At 42.9% G+C, this 17,824-nt stretch overlaps 1 protein-coding gene across 3 annotated transcripts; it reads left to right on the forward strand.

Annotated features, from left to right (window-relative positions):
- Positions 1-330: 330 nt before the first annotated feature.
- WDR61 (WD repeat domain 61) lies at positions 331-17,089 on the forward strand. 3 transcript variants are annotated; one of them, XM_011938421.1, is made up of 11 exons: positions 331-561; positions 4,659-4,709; positions 5,419-5,446; positions 7,099-7,204; positions 7,581-7,753; positions 10,262-10,410; positions 10,649-10,742; positions 11,952-12,045; positions 14,218-14,310; positions 15,015-15,093; positions 16,801-17,087. In XM_011938421.1, exons 2-11 carry the CDS (start codon positions 4,698-4,700, stop codon positions 16,888-16,890), a joined length of 918 nt encoding a protein of 305 aa, XP_011793811.1. In that variant the 5' UTR covers positions 331-561; positions 4,659-4,697; the 3' UTR covers positions 16,891-17,087. The 3 variants fall into 3 exon arrangements, with proteins under 3 accessions (XP_011793811.1, XP_011793812.1, XP_011793814.1); XM_011938422.1 differs by having other exon boundaries at positions 399-667; positions 16,801-17,089; XM_011938424.1 differs by lacking the exons at positions 7,099-7,204; positions 7,581-7,753 and having other exon boundaries at positions 399-561; positions 16,801-17,089.
- Positions 17,090-17,824: the final 735 nt, after the last annotated feature.

A 17,824-nucleotide genomic window follows, 5' to 3' on the forward strand; every position in this document is an offset into this window, starting at 1 on the left:
TGAATTTTAGTGGACACGAGGTCTCTCGCTATGTTGCCCAAGCTGGTCTGGAAATCAGGAACTTAAGCGATCCTCTCACCTCGGCTCCCAAAGTGCTGGGATTACAGGCGTGAGCCACTCTGCCTGGCCCTCCAAAAAAAAAAAAAAATTGCCAGTGACAACCTATTAAACTGATATCTGTCACGCTAATGGGTCATGACTAGCAGTTTGAAAGACAAACCTCGATTTCACTGAATTTATTTTAGCAACAAATTTATTTTGCAATGAAATTGCAACACAAGCCCCTACACCTGCAGTTGCCAGAAGCTAAACGTCTGCGCTTCCAGGAGCAAATTTCCAGCTACCACGCCTCTGGAAGTAGGGCGTGGCTTCCTCCCTCCTCTCTCCGCCCACCCCTCTCGGCATCTGCCCGGCACACGGCGTAGGACGGCAGGGGGCGCTGCGGCGTGCTCCGCGCCGTGAGGGCGGGGCTGGCGCGATGCCCCGCCCCCTCGTAGCTCATCTTTGCGCGTCGCAGTCGCGCTGAGCCCGGCTTCCGACGTGCGGCCTGGCAGTGCAGTGGTGAGTTGGAGCGGAGGGCCGTTGGGGATGGCGGTCATTAGGGCAGTTCACGGTGCAGGCCAGAGGGCGGGTGAGCGAGGTTGGGCCCGAGGCTGCCTGTAAGCAGGTCCGTTCAGGGATGCTGTAGGCCCTGGGACCTGAGGATGGCTTCCGTGACTCCATTTGCCCTGGCTGTCCCTCGGTGTACGGGGCCTGAGGGGAGAGAGGGAGGCCCGTAGGTGGCCTCCTTTTGCGTCCTGAGAATGTTCTGGGCAGCACCGAGATTAGGGCTGGTTTCTCTGCGGAGGAGATCAGTTATCCGTAGGTGGGAGGACGGTATTAACCGAAGTTTTCCAGTAGTGGGCCACGCTTGTCTTCTTAGGTAGCGTGCTGGACAGATACAGACATCACTGGACGAGTACAGAGGCTGGGTGCGCTTTACGCCAAGTACCGTGCAATAGTGTGAGCTGTTGAGTTGCCTGAGTAGTTTCATCGAGGCATCTGTAGTGTTCCTTGGAAACACTGAGCCAGTGATGAATTCTGCCTGGGAAAATTAGGGAAAAGTTTCCCAAAGAGAGAAGATGGCAAGAGAGGGCTAAGGTCTAAGTCTCTTAGCTCTGACCTTCATAAGACCCTGAAGTAAGAGGTAGTGTATCTTGGTAGCATATACTATAGATTGTATCCACCTTATAGTGTCCCTTGGGGGCTTCCTTAACCGCTTCTAAGCCTCCATTTTCTTATTAGAAAAGTGGAACTGATAATAAGAAAATAGTGCGAGGTGTACGTTCCAGTGGATGTTTGAAATCTTGGATAGTGAAGGACCCTGACTGACTTACCGTGGACCCTGACCACTTACCGTGGTTTACCTATGTAAAATTTTTCAACTTTACATAGGTTTATTTGGAAGTAGCCCCATTGTAAGTTGAGAAGCATCTATACTGTGTTTTTTCTCATACAGGTTACACATACATACCTGTGATTACTTAGTTTAATTCGTAAATTAGGCACAGTAAGAGATTAACAACAATAATAAAATAGAATTATAACAGTGTAATAAAATGTATGTGAATGTGGTCTCTCTCAAAATCTTATTTTTGGACTATGGTTGACCTCTGGAACTGTGGAAATCAAAACCTCAGCTAAAGAACTACTGTACCTAGTAAATGAGGTTATGAGGTTTCAGTGAGCTAATCTTTGTGTGTTACTTAAAATTGGACCGGATTCATTGTACATCCTCAAATGTGCACTCATTGATAGAATCACACCCTTGTCTTTTGGAACCCGGGTTTTTGGAGGTTGACTTACCGCAAGCCTTACTTCTTTTTTTGTTTCTATCCATTGCCAAATGTGAGGCCCAGAATGACAGGGAAGAGGACAAGCCTGTGCTTCAGCAGGCAGAAGGCTGTGCTCAAGCAGAGGCTGAATACCATTCCCATTAGCCAAACTGGCTCCAGCGCTTTCCTGTCTTTCCTACCCTGGGCAGAAAGAACCCTGTTCATGGGTCACAAATGAATAAAACACTACCAACCTGTCTGTAATCCCAGCACTTTGGAAGGCCGGGACAAGAGGATCGCTTGAGGCCAGGAGTTTGATACCAGCCTGGGCAACATAATAAGACCTTGCCTTTACAAAACCAAAACAAAACACTACCAATTTGAGATCTTCATAGGCAAGGATTAGTTATAAATTGTTTGTTTGATTTTCTGTTATTGGAAAACCTTCGGCAGCTTTTTGGACTGGCAGATTAAAAGTAACCTGAACCTGGATGCCTTAACTGTATGGTCCCTTAAACTGACAGTGGGTAGAACTGCAAGGGCCGTGAACTTGGATGAGAGGAAAAATTGCATCTTTGTTTCCTAACCTCCAACTGAAATTTAGCATTTTCTTCCACTATGAATGTAGGCAATAAATCACATTATTAGCAGTGTGACTTTGTTATGAATATAAATTACAGATATTTTCATATCATGGTATTGTGTAAGCTCATTTACAACTTTGAAATTATGGTAGTTATTAAATTTGCTTCTAGATTGCATATATAATGAGCCAATAAAGAAGCACATATGTTTTTGTATTTTAATAAAATTTTAGCATATAGTCTATCCTCATTATTTGTGGATTCTGTATTTATGAATTCACCTACTCACTAAAATATATCTGTAGCTCCCAAATTAATACTTAAAATGCTTTTGTGGTCTTTGGAAGACATGACTTTTTTTCACATAAAAATTTTAGTCGCTTGATGCACATGTTCTCAGCTGAAGTCAAACAAGGTGACACTGCCTTCTTGTCAGCTCTCATATTGTAAGCAAATGTCATTTTTGCAGTCTTTGGTGCTACGTTTTTCTCTGTGCTTTTTGTCGGTGATTCCACTGTTTGAGATAGCCCCCAAGCGTAGTGCTGAAGTGTTTCTAAATGCAAGAAGTCTGTGATTTGTCTTACGGAGAAAATATGTGTGTTAGATAAGCTTTGTTTAGGTATGAGTTCAATATTAATGAATTACTAATGTATATTCAGTAAGTGCTTTTAAGCATAAACATACATAAAACATGATTATGTATTGATTGGTTGACAAGAATGTGCCCAGAGGCTCTCAGGAACCGGTTTCCCAAGGAACAGTGGTTCTCTATTGGATAATTTAGTGTCTGTAGCGACTTCTTAGAACATAATTGTTGTGAATAATGAGAACCTACTGTAATTGGTTTCATTTCTAAACCTGTGTGTTTTCTGTAAAGACATCCTGAGCCAGAGTCTGGTGGCTCACACCCGTAATCCCAGCACTTTGGGAGGCCAAGACAGGAGGATCGCTTGAGCCCAGGAGTTCAAGACCAGCCTAGACAACATAGGGAGACCCCCATCTCTATAAAAAATTAAAATATCCAGGCATGGCACACACCTGTAGTCCCAGCCACTCAGGGGGCTGAGGTGAGAGAAGACTTGGCCTGGGAGGTTGAAGCTGCAATGAGCCATGATTGCACCACTGCACTCCAGTCTGGGTGATGGAGCGAGACCCGATGGAGCGAGACCCTATCTTGAAAAAAAAAAAAAAAAGAAGGCCACTAAAGGAGGTCTGTGGCACACACAAAGAAATAAGAACCATTAGCCCTTAATGTAGCCTGAGAAATTAGATCTATTCTTTTTTTTTTCTTTAAGACAGAGTCTTGCTCTGTCGCCCAGGCTGGAGTGCAGTGGCACGATCTTGGCTCACTGCAACCTCCGCCTCCTAGGTTCAAGTGATTCTCCTGCCTCAGCCTCCCAAGTAGCTGGGACTACAGGTGCGCGCCACCATGCCCGGCTAATTTTTGTATTTTTAGTAGAGATGGGGTTTCACTGTGTTAGCCAGGATGGTCTTGATCTCCTGACCTCGTGATCCGCCCACCTCGGTCTCCCAAAGTGCTGGGATTACAAACGTAAGCCACCATGCCCGGCTTTTTTTTTTTTGAGATGGAGTCTCGCTCTGTCACCCAGGCTGGAGTGCAGTGGCACGATCTTGGCTCACTGCAACCTCCGCCTCCTAGGTTCAAGTGATTCTCCTGCCTCAGCCTCCCAAGTAGCTGGGACTACAGGTGCGCGCCACTACCCCCAGCTAATTTTTGTATTTTTAGTAGAGTCATGGTTTCACCATGTCGGCCAGGATGGTCTCAATCTCCTGACACCGTGTCTCCCTCCAGCCTCTGCCCTTATTTACCTGACTATTGGCTCTTAAAGGCATTTTTAGTTGAGACCTTTACGTGTAACATAAGAACTTTACCATCTTTGGATTTCCCCTTGTTTGTTTGTTTTTAATAAATAATATTTAGTATTAAAAGGAGAAGTGGTTTTCTTCTCTCTAAAAAGCAGCAAAGGACAGAGACTGGTTACTCTCTGTAGTCACACTTGAGGTGAAGAAAACGTGGGATGAGATTAGCTGTTAGTTGAGTCCCTAGGTTCAGAGGAAGAAAAAAGACCATACCGCCTGGTAGGGAGTGTGAAGGGGGTTCCAGGGACTGATCCATAGAAGGGCATCAGAACAACTTCATAATAAGGAGTTGCCTTATTTTCTTGGTCAAGGGGAACTTCCTGTGTGCCCTTCTATCCTGATGACACCCCTCACTGAAATCCTGGTGTTGTTTCCACAGAACTGTCTGGCCTTTTGCCCTTGATCCTTGGTTAAGGAAATGACCAACCAGGTAAGGCCCGTGTTGAAGGGAAGAACATCAGTTGGTCTCTTTGCCAAGTTCAAGTCCAGTAGGTTTTCTGGATGTGTAGTCAAGAAAGTAGTATCTCATTCTTGCCGTGCTCCTAAAAAGCTGGATGACCGTGGGTACCTAGTCACCTAGTTACCACAGTGTTAGGTGGGACTAGTAAAATGCAAATACTAAGAGGAGGACTGGTTCCTCTAAGTCTTTACCACAGTTTAGTGAGTAATAGAAGAAGCTTAAAAGATGTTGTACAAAAGAAAAAGCAGCAGGATCAGAATAGAAGATAGAACAGGAGAAACAGATCTTTGTAATAAGATTAGGGACGAAGTTAATAGACTGTTATGCATGCTGTGTGCTCTTATGCAGCTGCAAAATTTAACCTGCAAACTGGACTCTGAGCTTCCTTGGTGATCAGAACAGAAAAAGAAAACATAATTTATTGGTCTCTTCTTGGGTGAGTGTGGGTAGTAGGAAGGGGGAGAGAGTGTCAGTTTCTTTAAGAATTTTTTTCTGATAGGACTGTACAAATCTTGCATGAGTGGGAATCAAGGAGCTTGTAGGATGGCCAGGTTGACAGCAGAGGAAGTAACTAACACGGTAGTGACTCTATCTACTTGGCGAGGAATGCTTTCTGGAGACAATGTGAGACATCTGAAATCTGACCATGGGTTTAATGTGGCTTCTGTTCTTTTTTTAGTATGGTATTCTCTTCAAACAAGAGCAAGGTAAGTAGCCTGCCTGTTTAAGCAATTCATCTGTGAAAAAAACTGTTGTCCCTGGTTTCTTTAAGACTTTTGTCATGCTGACCAGACATGCAGTTTTCAAGTATACTCACTTTGCAGAAGAATTGGCAGCTGAAAACAAATACTCTTAAAAAACAAACAACAACAACAACAACAAAAACCTGAACAACCAACTAAAAAAAAAAGCAGTCATCATGATAGGTTGGAGGCTTCCAGGCTGAGGAAAATTTTCCCACCTGAGGAAGACATGACCGAGCTTCCCAGCTGGCGAGGTGGAAGAAGGAAATGCTTTGAGCCTCAAAACTCTGTTAATGCCGGCTCATCCGGGGAGGTGAACGTGAGCCTTTTTCTGAACTCAGAACTTGCTTTGGCCCTTAATGAAAGTGATGCCTATAATAGTGAGATGAATTTCTTTTGAGGCCACTGAGTGCATGGGGAGGGCTGGGAGCTGTGCAACAGTGGCAGTGGCAGGGATGGGAGAGCAGGCCGCAGGTCCGAGTGGGCTGGGATTGTAGCTGACCAATGGTCCAGAGCTTTGTACCCAAAAAGGAGTCATGTCTGTGCATGGGCTACTCACCCATCTCATTTCTTCACTACAGCCTCCATGAGTTTGGGAAAGCCTAAGGAATTTGTGGAATGCCTAATCAAAGCTCTTCCTCTCTAAGTGGTGACATGTAGGTAGTTTGACATTTAAGCCAAAAGCATCATCCAGGTTAGCTAGTGTAAGTAACTAATAGGCTAACTGGGCATGCCAGTCAACTACCTTATATGTAGCTATTGTCATCCAGGTGGCAAGTTAGCAGGCTTGAGTTAGATGGGGTTTGAAATGGAAGCCACAACTCTGTCTGTAATGCATAGCTATTTAAGTTTAATGCCTTTATATTCATATTTTGGGAAGGTATCGCTGGAGAATTGTTGCCAGGCAGGGGTAAAGCCTCCGTGTGCACTTGTCACATTTTTACATCCACACCGGGTCTGCACATACAACGGTGTGGCCTACCAAACCTGCAGCTTACAGACTTAGATTTAAGGTAGACTTTAATTAATAGAGATTGGATTTGAACGCTAGCACCTCTCATTCCTTGTCTATACAATGAGGATATTAATAGTACCCACTTCATAGGATTGTTGTAATAATTGGCCCATTAACCATAATAAAGATACTTGTGGGGAAAGGCAACTTATTATATGGAGACTATATTAGGTATTTTCTTTTAGATCTATACTGTTTAGAATTGAACTGCCTACTCGTTTCCAAAGATCTTTACGGAGTATCTGTTACCGGGTTTAGGTCTTTTCTTGGTAGGAGGGGGTCTTTCCCACTGGTTTTACTTGTTTTAGCCAAGTGATAGCCATTGTAGACTCCTATATACCAGATAGCATGCTAAAAGAAAGGGCACTGGATTTAGAGTCCAAAGTACTACCATCCCATCCGGTAAGCATGAGATTTAGGGCAAGTAGCTTCTTCAGAACCTCCAATTTTCATATGTGGCCCCAAAATTTCAGTAAAAGCTGTATAGGAAAGCACTTTGTAAAATAGTAAAGCAAATACGAATAAACGTTACCTTACAATTGTTGAACAGTATTTCAGCTTCATTAAGTCATATGCAAGAAGACTTTACTTTCCATTCTAGCCCATGATGATGCCATTTGGTCAGTTGCTTGGGGGACAAACAAGAAGGAAAACTCTGAGACAGTGGTCACAGGCTCCCTGGATGACCTGGTGAAGGTCTGGAAATGGTGAGTACCTCTCCCCTAACATACAGCCTTGGAAAATTGGGGGCTGAGGTTTTGCTTCTGAACTCTCCAGTTGCAGTCTGGGAAATACTTTTTTCTAGGCAAGAAATCTATAGCAATATGGTGGTATAAAACAGCAGCTTCTTTTTCCCACTTGTTTTCCTGTTACTCTGTATTAAAGCCCTAAAGTTTAAAAAAAAATCTTAAAGTCCTACATTGAAAACCTGGCAGCATTTGGTGTTCTGTAGCTCATTAACTCTTCTCTGATTCTGTATTTCATAGACCATTGGTATTGCATAGTCACAGGGACCCAGAATTTCAGATGCCAGGTAAAGTGTGTTCTGTGTGAAGAAATCCATTTCTCTGTCCCCTGTTGAAGGCGTGATGAGAGGCTGGACCTACAGTGGAGTCTGGAGGGACATCAGCTGGGAGTGGTGTCTGTGGACATCAGCCACACCCTGCCCATTGCTGCATCTAGCTCTCTTGATGCTCATATTCGTCTTTGGGACTTGGAAAATGGCAAACAGATAAAGTCCATAGATGCAGGACCTGGTAAGAGTTTTACTTGTAGGGGAGATAATGGAGGCTCATGATTTCTTTTCCAAAATCTTTAGGGATAGATGTGTTTTACAGCTCAGAATTTTTTGGATTTGAGAGGGATGATAATGGATGCATGAACTGTATATCACATAATACCTTCAGTGGGGCTGGAAACAGCACTCTAATGAAACACTCTGCAACTAAACGTGAGTATTTACACTAAGTGAGATAAATAAAAGCTATAAATAGCCCTGTGTCAATTCAGCTTAGATTTTGCTGCCAAATGAATTTTGGTAGTAAACATGTGGAAAAAGCTAGTAGTTTCCAGAGCTTTTTGGATTTCAGAACTGCTGGTTTGGGGTTTTTGACCTGTATTTTGTGTTTTCTAGAGGTTCTCTATTTACCATATTCTGAACTGATTCATTCACTGCCTTATGGAAGCCTAGAATGGAAAGCATGGGGTCCTTATAGATGTGTATCATGGTCATCTCTACTCATTTTGATTAAAGGGTGTGATTCCTGGTATGTGATACATATGAAACTTTTAAGGAACATCGATTTTTTTGTTTTAAGTACAGTAGAACAGCATAATCTTGTCCATCAGCCTTGGTAAACATCATCTGAGATGACGGAAGTTAATGATGTCATAGGCTGACTAATGTGGAGCACAGAGGACATTTCAGGATTCTTTTGAGCTTCACATTTATTTATAAATGGCTGCACAACTTTCCCCAGCAGAACCTGCTCTGCCAGAATGGGTGGTAACCGCTAGAGGGTGCGAATAGCCTGGCATTCTGTGGCACACCCCTTTGTGGGCTGATGATAGAAGAGCTGCTTAGGTGTTCCATGAACACAGTTCCCTGATTGATGCCCTGGATGGATTCACCTCCCACGAGTTATGCTCAGTAGCCACTCTAGGCTGTTCCTGTATTGGAAATAATGATGGTTCCAGAGTTTTTAAAGAGGCTGGGTTGTCTGGAAACCGAGTGCATTTTCCCTCAGAGGCAATATTTCTTGTCTGTAATTCTTACCACTGGAGCTCTTTTAAGAATATGCATACCCAGTCCATATTTTGGATCCACTGAATCATAGTGTTCGGAGTACGTGGGGTGGGATATATATTTGGAAAAAGCTACGCAGATGCACCCTGACTCTCCAGATGGTTACATGTGCCCTTACTCTGCTTACGTTACTTACAGAGGACTTGGGTCCCCAAACTATCCTGCAAAGTCCATTAAAACTCTAATATATAAGTGTGGTCTTAAGAAAAGAGGATGGGCCCAAGAAATTCATCTTGGGCACCTAAGCTTTCCTAGGGGTCATAATGCTGGTGTCATTGCATGCTGGTTGCAGCCCTGGGCACGAGGCAGCTGAAGAAATCATTGCTGGATTGGTTCCAAGTAAAAGGATGGCATATGTATCCAGCTCACTTTCTCTGATAAACAGTACCTTTTACTGGGTGTTGTCCAAGTGTGGCAAGGTTTTAAAGGTTACTGTTATGAATGAAAAAGACAGAAGAGGCCAGGCGTGGTGGTGGTGGCTCATGCCTGTAATCCCAACACTTTGGGGGGCTGTGGCGGGTGGATCACTTGAGATCAGGAATTCAAGATCAGCCTGGCCAACATGGTGAAACCCCATTTCTACTAAAACATACAAAAAATTAGCTGGACGTCTGGATGTGGTCGTGTGCGCCTGTAGTCCCAGCTACTCGGGAAGCTGAGGCAGGAGAATAGCTTGAACTCAAGATTATACCACCGCATTCTGGCCTGGGTGACAGAGTGAGACTCAATCTCAAAAAAAAAAAAAAGATAGAAGAATGGAGTCTGAAAGTTGGGTTTATATTCTTTTTGGATAGGACTCTGCATAAAACTAGACAAGGCCATTAAACAGCCAACAGTTATTTGGTCCAGTAACAAAAGCAAGCATTGCTATTGACAGCTAAAGAGCAGCTAAATTCATCTGAAGGTAAAACTCCTCAGATGAGTTTGGGTCTGATGAATGTAGGGAAAATGAACACTTAGTTTCTACCTATCTTGAAAATATGCGTGGAGAATCTGAACCACCACAAAGGAAGAGAAAAAAAGAAGAGAGACAATCCCCAGTCATGGAGAAGTGAGGAAGTAGGAGGAAGCGAAGACCATGAGTGTACCAGTCTTTGTGTGGACATATGTTTTCATTAGGAGTAGAATTACTGGGTATTATGGTGTTTGTTTTCACTTAAACTGTCAAACTGGTTTTCAAAGTGGCTGTGCCATTTTACATTCCCACCAGTGTATGAAGGTTCTGGTTTCTCCACATCCTTGCTAACACTTGATGTTGTCCTATTTTTATTAAAAATTTAAGAAACCCTTAAACTAAATTTAAACTTGATAAAGAATTAGCGTCTTTACAACATAATTTTCTGAATCAGGACACTGCTACTCCAATTTAAAAAGATGTGTCTTTTGGTAAAACTTTAGTTTTTAAAATTAAGGCCAAATCTTTTCACACTGTATTTTTGTCCTTCTTTTTTCTGTTCAGTGGATGCCTGGACTTTGGCCTTTTCTCCTGATTCCCAGTATCTGGCCACAGGAACTCATGTTGGGAAAGTGAACATTTTTGGTGTGGAAAGTGGGAAAAAGGAGTATTCTTTGGACACGAGAGGAAAATTCATTCTTAGTATTGCATATGTAAGGAAACATTGCTCTCTTTTCTCCTTCTGATTCTTTCAGTTTGCCCTTCCAGCCTGTTGCAGTCCTTGGTACAGATTCTGCCTTGGTCTGGTCAGGCAGCTGCTATCTCACTGGTGTGGTTTGCCGGGTTGCTGGTTAGACCTGTAGACAGCAGGAGGTTTGCTTGAGTTTGGTAGGGATAGCTTAACAACATGGGGTCTGAAAGTGCTAATTTTTCCATATGTTCTCTGAACAGAGTCCTGATGGGAAATACCTAGCCAGTGGAGCCATAGATGGAATCATCAATATTTTTGATATTGCAACTGGAAAACTTCTGCATACGCTGGAAGGTATATATCATCATCTTATTTTTATAAACTTGGTTATCAAATCACAAAGGAAGAATTATTCTTTCATTAAAATGCCATTAAATGGCAAACGGGCATTAGATTGACAAAATCTCAATCTCAGTTGGAAAACTGAAATGCCTCCAGGTTTTAATCTTGTCACTATAGTTTTTTTTTTTTTTTTTTCTTTTAGAGACAGGGTCTTGCTCCCAGACCGGAGTGCATGGGTGTGATCATAGCTCACTGTAGCCTTGAACTCCTGGGCTCAAGGGATCATCCCACCTCAGCCTCCTGGGTAGCTGGGACTACAGGTGCACACCATGATGTCTGGCTAGTTTTTAAATTTTTTGAGGAGATGGGGTCTTGTTATGTTTCCCAGACTGGTCTCCAACTCCTGGCTTCAAGAGATCATCCCGCTTTGGCCTCCCAAAATGCTGGGATTACAGACATGAGCCACCATACCTGGCCTGTCACTGTAGTTTTATCCTAGACATACTAGTTCTTGTAACAGTGTTAAATGCTTGTTTGGGTGAACAGACTTACTTTTTTTGATTATATCATAATCTATCACATTATATATATGTGTGTGCTAATATTTATTTGCCTATTTCTGTCATTTTGGATTCTGACGAACTTTGTGATTGAAAACAACTTTTTGTTGATAATTTGAAGGTGGATGAAAGTATTGTGCCCACTGTCCACACTGGTGGCCTCTGGAAAGGAGGACTGGGTAGCTAAAGAACAGGGGTAGATTGGAGGGAGACCTTGTTACACATACTTCCGTGCGGTTTTGAATTCTAATCAAGTGACTTGACTTTATTACCTCCTTACATTGCTATAGTTTATCCTTTACACCGTAATAAAGGATTTGATAGGGAAATAACATCTTAATTTGTTCAACCTTACAAATCAGGAGCAATGTATATTTCCTTGTGTGGCCATATTTGTAGTAGAGAAGTTCTTTAAAACAATGCATGCTGAGGGCAGGGAAGGGAACTAAAGAGAAATGGCTCCAGGAGGAGAGACTGGGGTTATGTGGATGTTTCGAGAACGTTAAGAGGAAAGGCCCAGTCAGAACTCTTGCTTTTCTGCCTGAAGCACCTGAGTATTTCAACTCAGTGGCTTGTAATCATTGAAAGGGGCATTGTCAGTGGGAAGCTGAGTGAGGAGGCAGTGGTTCACCAGATTAACAAGGGCCTTTATGAATTTCAGGCCATGCCATGCCCATTCGCTCTTTGACCTTTTCCCCGGATTCCCAGCTCCTTGTCACTGCTTCAGATGATGGCTACATCAAGATCTATGATGTGTAAGTTACCTGTCGAGATTCAAGGTGTCTCCCTTACTACTGATGTCCATCTTGTCCCCTTATTGTTACAAGGAGCCCTAGGGAGCAGCCCTAGTAAAGACCTGTGCTCAAGTCACATCGGACACCTTGACTCCCCAGGCGGTCCTCCCCCATTCAGCGCCCATTTTTAGTGTGTGTCCTCAAGGGCTGCTTGGAGGAGGATGTGCATGGGTTCCCTGGTAGGATCAGATACTTGCTACTTTTTCTTAGGCAGCCTGATTTTTGTGAGCTTACTGATTTCAAATTCTTTGGGATAGGTAAGTAATATACAGATGAGGAAATGGAGCCATGGGCTGTAGCTGGCCCCTGGGGACAGGCAAAAATTAGAGCATCCATTTTCAAGGGTAGGGCTGTTCTGGCAGACATGCCTCTGCCCTAGTTAGGGAGCAGTCAGTTTATAAGCCACCCTGCTACAGGTCTAGATGGGAGTGTTTTTGGTTTTGGCCTTTGACTGTGAGTATAGAAGCAAGTTAATCATCCTCTTTCATTCACAGCCATCATTGTAAACCTGTGCAGACCCCCTTGTCTTCATGTTTTCCCCCATCATTTTTAGCCCTGACTCCTATTCCCTACTGAGGTATCCCCTGTAATGTGTTGTATCTGTGTTCTTGATACTGTGACTCAGTGCTATGGTCAGCTCTCCCTGCCAGGCGTGCCTCTGGCTCATTGCTCCTGAACATGGCATTCTAATCCACGGCAGGTACATATCACACTCCGACCCTAGCCATGGTGCCAAGACCTCCTCCACCTGCACGTACTGCAACCCTGACCATCCGTGTGTGTTCTTTCAGGGGCCTGTGATAGTTGCTTGCAAGTTTAAACCTCACAGTAGGAACACTGCTCCTTCTAGCCCACTTCTGGTTAAAATGCAGTTTTTTATGGCAAAAGATTATCAGCTAGACGTAGAATTCTAACTGCAGTTTTTGGAATTAGAACTGAATGAGGGTGCTACAGCCGAGAGGGGAAGATGTCTCTGTAGAGTTGTACTTGCCTGATAGTGGCAGAAGCAGTATAAATGCAGCAGTTCCTTACATTTGTGACTTTATGATTTCCATTGCCACTGTTTTATTGATCCTCCCAGCAACCAATGAGGTAGCAGCACAGATTAGTGTCCCCATTTTGCACATGAGAAACCCAAGCTGAGGTGGTGATTTGCCCAAGGAGGTGGTACTGAATGAAGACTCAAGACTGTTTTTTTTCACCTAATATTGATGCATTATTATTTATTAAAGTCCCTATTTTACATTAGGGTTTACTCTTTGTGTTGTACATTCCATGAGTTTTAACAAATATATGATGACGTGTAGCCACCACTAACTACAGTATCACGCAGAATAATTTCACTGCCCTGAAAATCCCATGCTCTACCAGATCATCCCTTCCTCCCACCTTGAGCCCCTAGCAACTACTGATCTTTTTACTAAGGCCCAGGACTTTTTACCCTCCCATGGTCCCACTGTATCCCACTGAGACTGCCTCCTGGCCCCTAACTGCGGTCTGCTCCACTCTGTTGGGTTCTGTGTTCAGGGGTAAAATTGCTGACCTCAGTTAGGCCTTATGGTGGTTCTCCTGCCAGAGGTGATTGGGTTTCATTTTTATTAAAAAAGTGAAAATAGCTGTTGTAATTAGACCTGTCTTGTTCTTCATTAGGTTTAAAATAGTCTCTCCAAGCTGCATCTGTCATAATGAATACATCTTGATGCTTTCCTTGGACTAGGAGCACTGGCTCCATATGGAAAGGCTGCTGGTGTAGGCCGGAGTCTGAACCTGCCCTTCTCCTGAGACGGCTTCCTTGCCCCGTTGGTTCTCAATTTCCTCATCTTAGGGGTTGGCTTGCGAAGCCTCTGTAGTGTAGTTCTTTGTTCATTTTGAGCTTCAGCTCTTTGCTTGTTAAGGATTTTATTCTTGGCTCTTGGTGGCATCAACACATTATGGGTTAATGCTGCTATTAAAATTTGTCTCTAATGCATGATGCTACTTCATTGAAAGGGGAATTTGTGATATAGTATTCATGGTCATAAGGATAGCATATTTGGTCCAGTTTATGGGCAGAGTTAATAATAAACTTTCCACTTCGGTGATTATACTCTAGAAATTAACATCTCAATTTTGTTTGAACCTTTCCCATTTCAGACAACATGCCAATTTAGCTGGCACACTGAGCGGCCATGCCTCCTGGGTGTTGAACGTTGCGTTCTGTCCTGATGACACTCACTTTGTTTCCAGGTACTTAATGATTCTTAGCAGTTTCTAAAATGCTGGGGAGATGAGGGCAGTCTTCCTGTATAGATTGCCTTAACATTTAAAGATGTTTGACTCTTTTTTATTCAGTTAGCCTTTGTTTTCTGCAGTTCTTAAAATTTTTATTTAGTGAAGTTAGTTGACCTTAGCTGGAACAAAAGTCAACAAGGAATCCTTTTAAACAGTTAAACTCTTAGTTTTTTCATTATAAATTGAGGCTTCTACCAAAGTGACTCTAAGGTAGACTTGTGTTCCAATGGTAACTTAAAATATGTAAATGTTTGTAAAATGTTGTTTATAGATCTCAGTGTTGGTCAGCCCTGGGATGGTCAAGACAGTTGGAAAGCAGGAGATGGACAACTTGAAGGCATTGCACAGTGCTTTAGAGGCCTCCTGCGAGCCTTGGTTTTGAAGTTTTAACAGGCCTCCCTCCCATCTGGAAATAGGTAGCTGTGTCTGAGACTTCTGGAGAACAATTAAAATGAGGGCCAGGCAGATCAGAATTTCAGGAAAACGGCTACCCTGTGAGGAGGGAAAGCCAGCCAGTGATGATGCAATACCTGTCCATTTCCTGTACTGAGGCGTGGGGGTTGGGGGGTCTGAAGTTAGAAGAATGTAAGTCATCAAAGGATTTTTGGTTGAAGTCCTTCCAACTTCAAACCGATACTAATGTTCACTTTTTAAAATAGTTCGTCTGACAAAAGTGTAAAAGTTTGGGATGTTGGAACGAGGACGTGTGTTCACACCTTCTTTGATCACCAGGATCAGGTATGGCATTACTATTTCATCTTTAGATAGCTGGGGTTGTTTGACCATTGTACCAAAGAGGTTTTCTTTTCCTAACCTTGTTGCTTGAGCTGTAGATGCCAGTAGATGCCTGGGCCTGAGCTGCTGTGTCTGCTCAGTCATCCATGTAGCCAGAGTTCCTTTGCACAGTCTGGGATGTGCTGTCAGCCTAGCAACTCACAAGGCATATCCCCACACAGGCCGGAAGACATCGTGTTAGCCCCTCAGCCTTTAAATGCCGGCTTTGGAAATTGCTGCAGCTGGTGTCTGGGGCCCTCTCCTGGGGACTGCTGGGCCATGGCAGGCTCACCAACGACCTTCCTCTTCAGGAGATTCCATTGCTTATCACTTGTCATTTTAGGAACTGTCCAAAGAAGAGATGTGATTTTTTTTTTTTTTTTTTAAATATAGTAGAAGCTGGAAATTCTTACAAGTTTTTTTGGCTTTAGTAGTATTGGTAACTTTTGTTTCAGTCTTCTCACAAGCCTCTTTGTCTTTGCCAAGGTGACTGTGTGAAATAGTAAAGGTGTTCTAGTGCAATACTGCTCAGTCTTGCATGTGTGCTTGTATCCCCTGGGAACCTAGTTAAAATGCAGATGCTGCTTCACTAAGTCTGGCATAGGGCCCTGGGATTCTGCATTTCTAACAGGCTCCCATGTGAGGCCAAGGCTGCTGGTCCTAACCACACTGTAAGGTCTTGGGGAACTAAGCATAAAAAATAAAACGTCCATGGCAGTATAAAATTGGCTTTTAATACATTTTAAATATTTTTAGATGGTCCTATAGATTTCTTCTCTTTGAAATGAAACTTAAAGTTAACTAATATTGTTCATGCTTTTTACTTTTCACCTTAAATTGTTTCCAACAAAATTGAGGGGGTTGAATCTTGATATTCCACTCCTGGATTTAAACATCTTACTCAAGGAGTAAGTCCTGGCTAGCTGTGTTGCCTTGTATGCATGGATCATTGCAGTGCTGTTTCAGAGGCTGGAGTGAAAGGCCATCATGCAGCCCAATCCCAACACTAAAATCAGAGTAGGGTGACAGGCTTACCACCCAAAATCACCTCCTAATAATCAGGAAGTTATTCCTGACTAGAGAAACTCCAACCACATCAATTCTGTCTGGGAAGGAGGTGTGAATCAGTTAATTCAACACATAGCAAATAAAAATCTATGGTCTACAGTATCGTGTTGTCTAGCTCCTGGGGACAAGCAGGCTCCATAGGCCACTCATAACAGAGTGAGAATTATTGACCGTGGGGGGTGGACACAAGGGGCCAGCTGAGGAGCACAGTTTGTGATTTTCCCTATAGGCAGTGATCTCGGGGTAGTTGTGGGGCCTCTTTCTTCCTGGAAGCATAAATGTTGGTCTCTTATGACTTCTATCTTCCTGGCATTAGGTTACCTCAGGATTCTGACTCTTTGAAAGGGTTATAGATAAATCTTGATTAGTACTGTATTTAAAAATGATTTTTTTTTTTTGGAGTATGGGAAGGGACAGGAATGCTAATTAAATAGCAATACTGGAAGGTGCTTGGTTAAAGCCTCCATTCTCACTGATTTAGAAAGTACAATATCCTCATCTCAGTTTTTGTAGATTCAGAATAACGAGAAAATAAGGATGTTCATTTCATAAATATTATAAATAAAGGCATTTGTAGAACTTTTTTTTTTTTTTAATTTACAGGTCTGGGGAGTAAAATACAATGGAAATGGTTCAAAAATTGTGTCTGTTGGAGATGACCAGGAAATTCACATCTATGATTGTCCAATTTAAACATCAAAGTCTCCAGGCTTATGCTGCAAAGAGAATGTACGGATTGATCATGACATTCCTTACCTTTTTAGGCTTGTTTAAAAGAAATATAGCATTTATTGTAGCAAAGACTTAAATTTTGTAGATACAATATAAACCTTTTCATGTTTTATTGGGAATGCTGTTCATACTTTAACATAAAGCTTTCTTAATGCAAACACCAGTGTCCTTGAACATGCTTCTTTTTTCAGTTACCCTATTACCAGTGAAACAATGAGAGGGATTGGCATTAAGAGCTAATCTCTGCCTTGGCCATCAAGAGATCCAGGCACTTCTTTAACTTTCCGGCTTAGAAAGACAGGCTTTTCCAGGGAATTGACTCATGCAGTGAGATACAGCAGCGAGCTCCCCAGAGCTGTGATAAAGAAGCTAATCTATTTTAGAATGGAGTCCTGAAGGAAAGAGTATATTTGACTGCATAGGAACATTATGTACTCCTGTCTATCTGGGCATCCTTCTACTTGATGTATTAAAGATGTCCCCTGCCAAGCCCTCCTTCCCCTTATTAATTTCAGAGAGGTCTCTTAACTCACTAGGTGGGTATTGGAAGGCAGGCTGCTATTCTTGCTGCCTTAATAATGCCTAGGCTCAAGCCTGTGCCTCATTCCGTGGAACAGTAGCTCTGCCTTAGTTATTTCAGAGTATCTGTACCTCACAGTTTCCTCCTCATCGGCCCCCTTGAGACTCAACGTTAATGAGAAAGATATAAGTAGCTAAACACTTGGAAGAGTGTTGCTTTTTATTGATCATAACTTAATATGCTTATGAGTCAGATCATGTGCTTTTCCCCAAACGACTCACTGCCCTCAGAATAAAGCTCACCCTTTTTGTCATAGCCCCCTGCTTCTTCCTCCTGCTTGCCTTGCTCACCCTCCTGTAACCACATCATCCTTGC

Source organism: Colobus angolensis, unplaced genomic scaffold (assembly GCF_000951035.1).
Source record: "Colobus angolensis palliatus isolate OR3802 unplaced genomic scaffold, Cang.pa_1.0 Scaffold172, whole genome shotgun sequence".
In the NCBI taxonomy this organism is placed as follows: Eukaryota; Metazoa; Chordata; class Mammalia; order Primates; family Cercopithecidae; genus Colobus; species Colobus angolensis.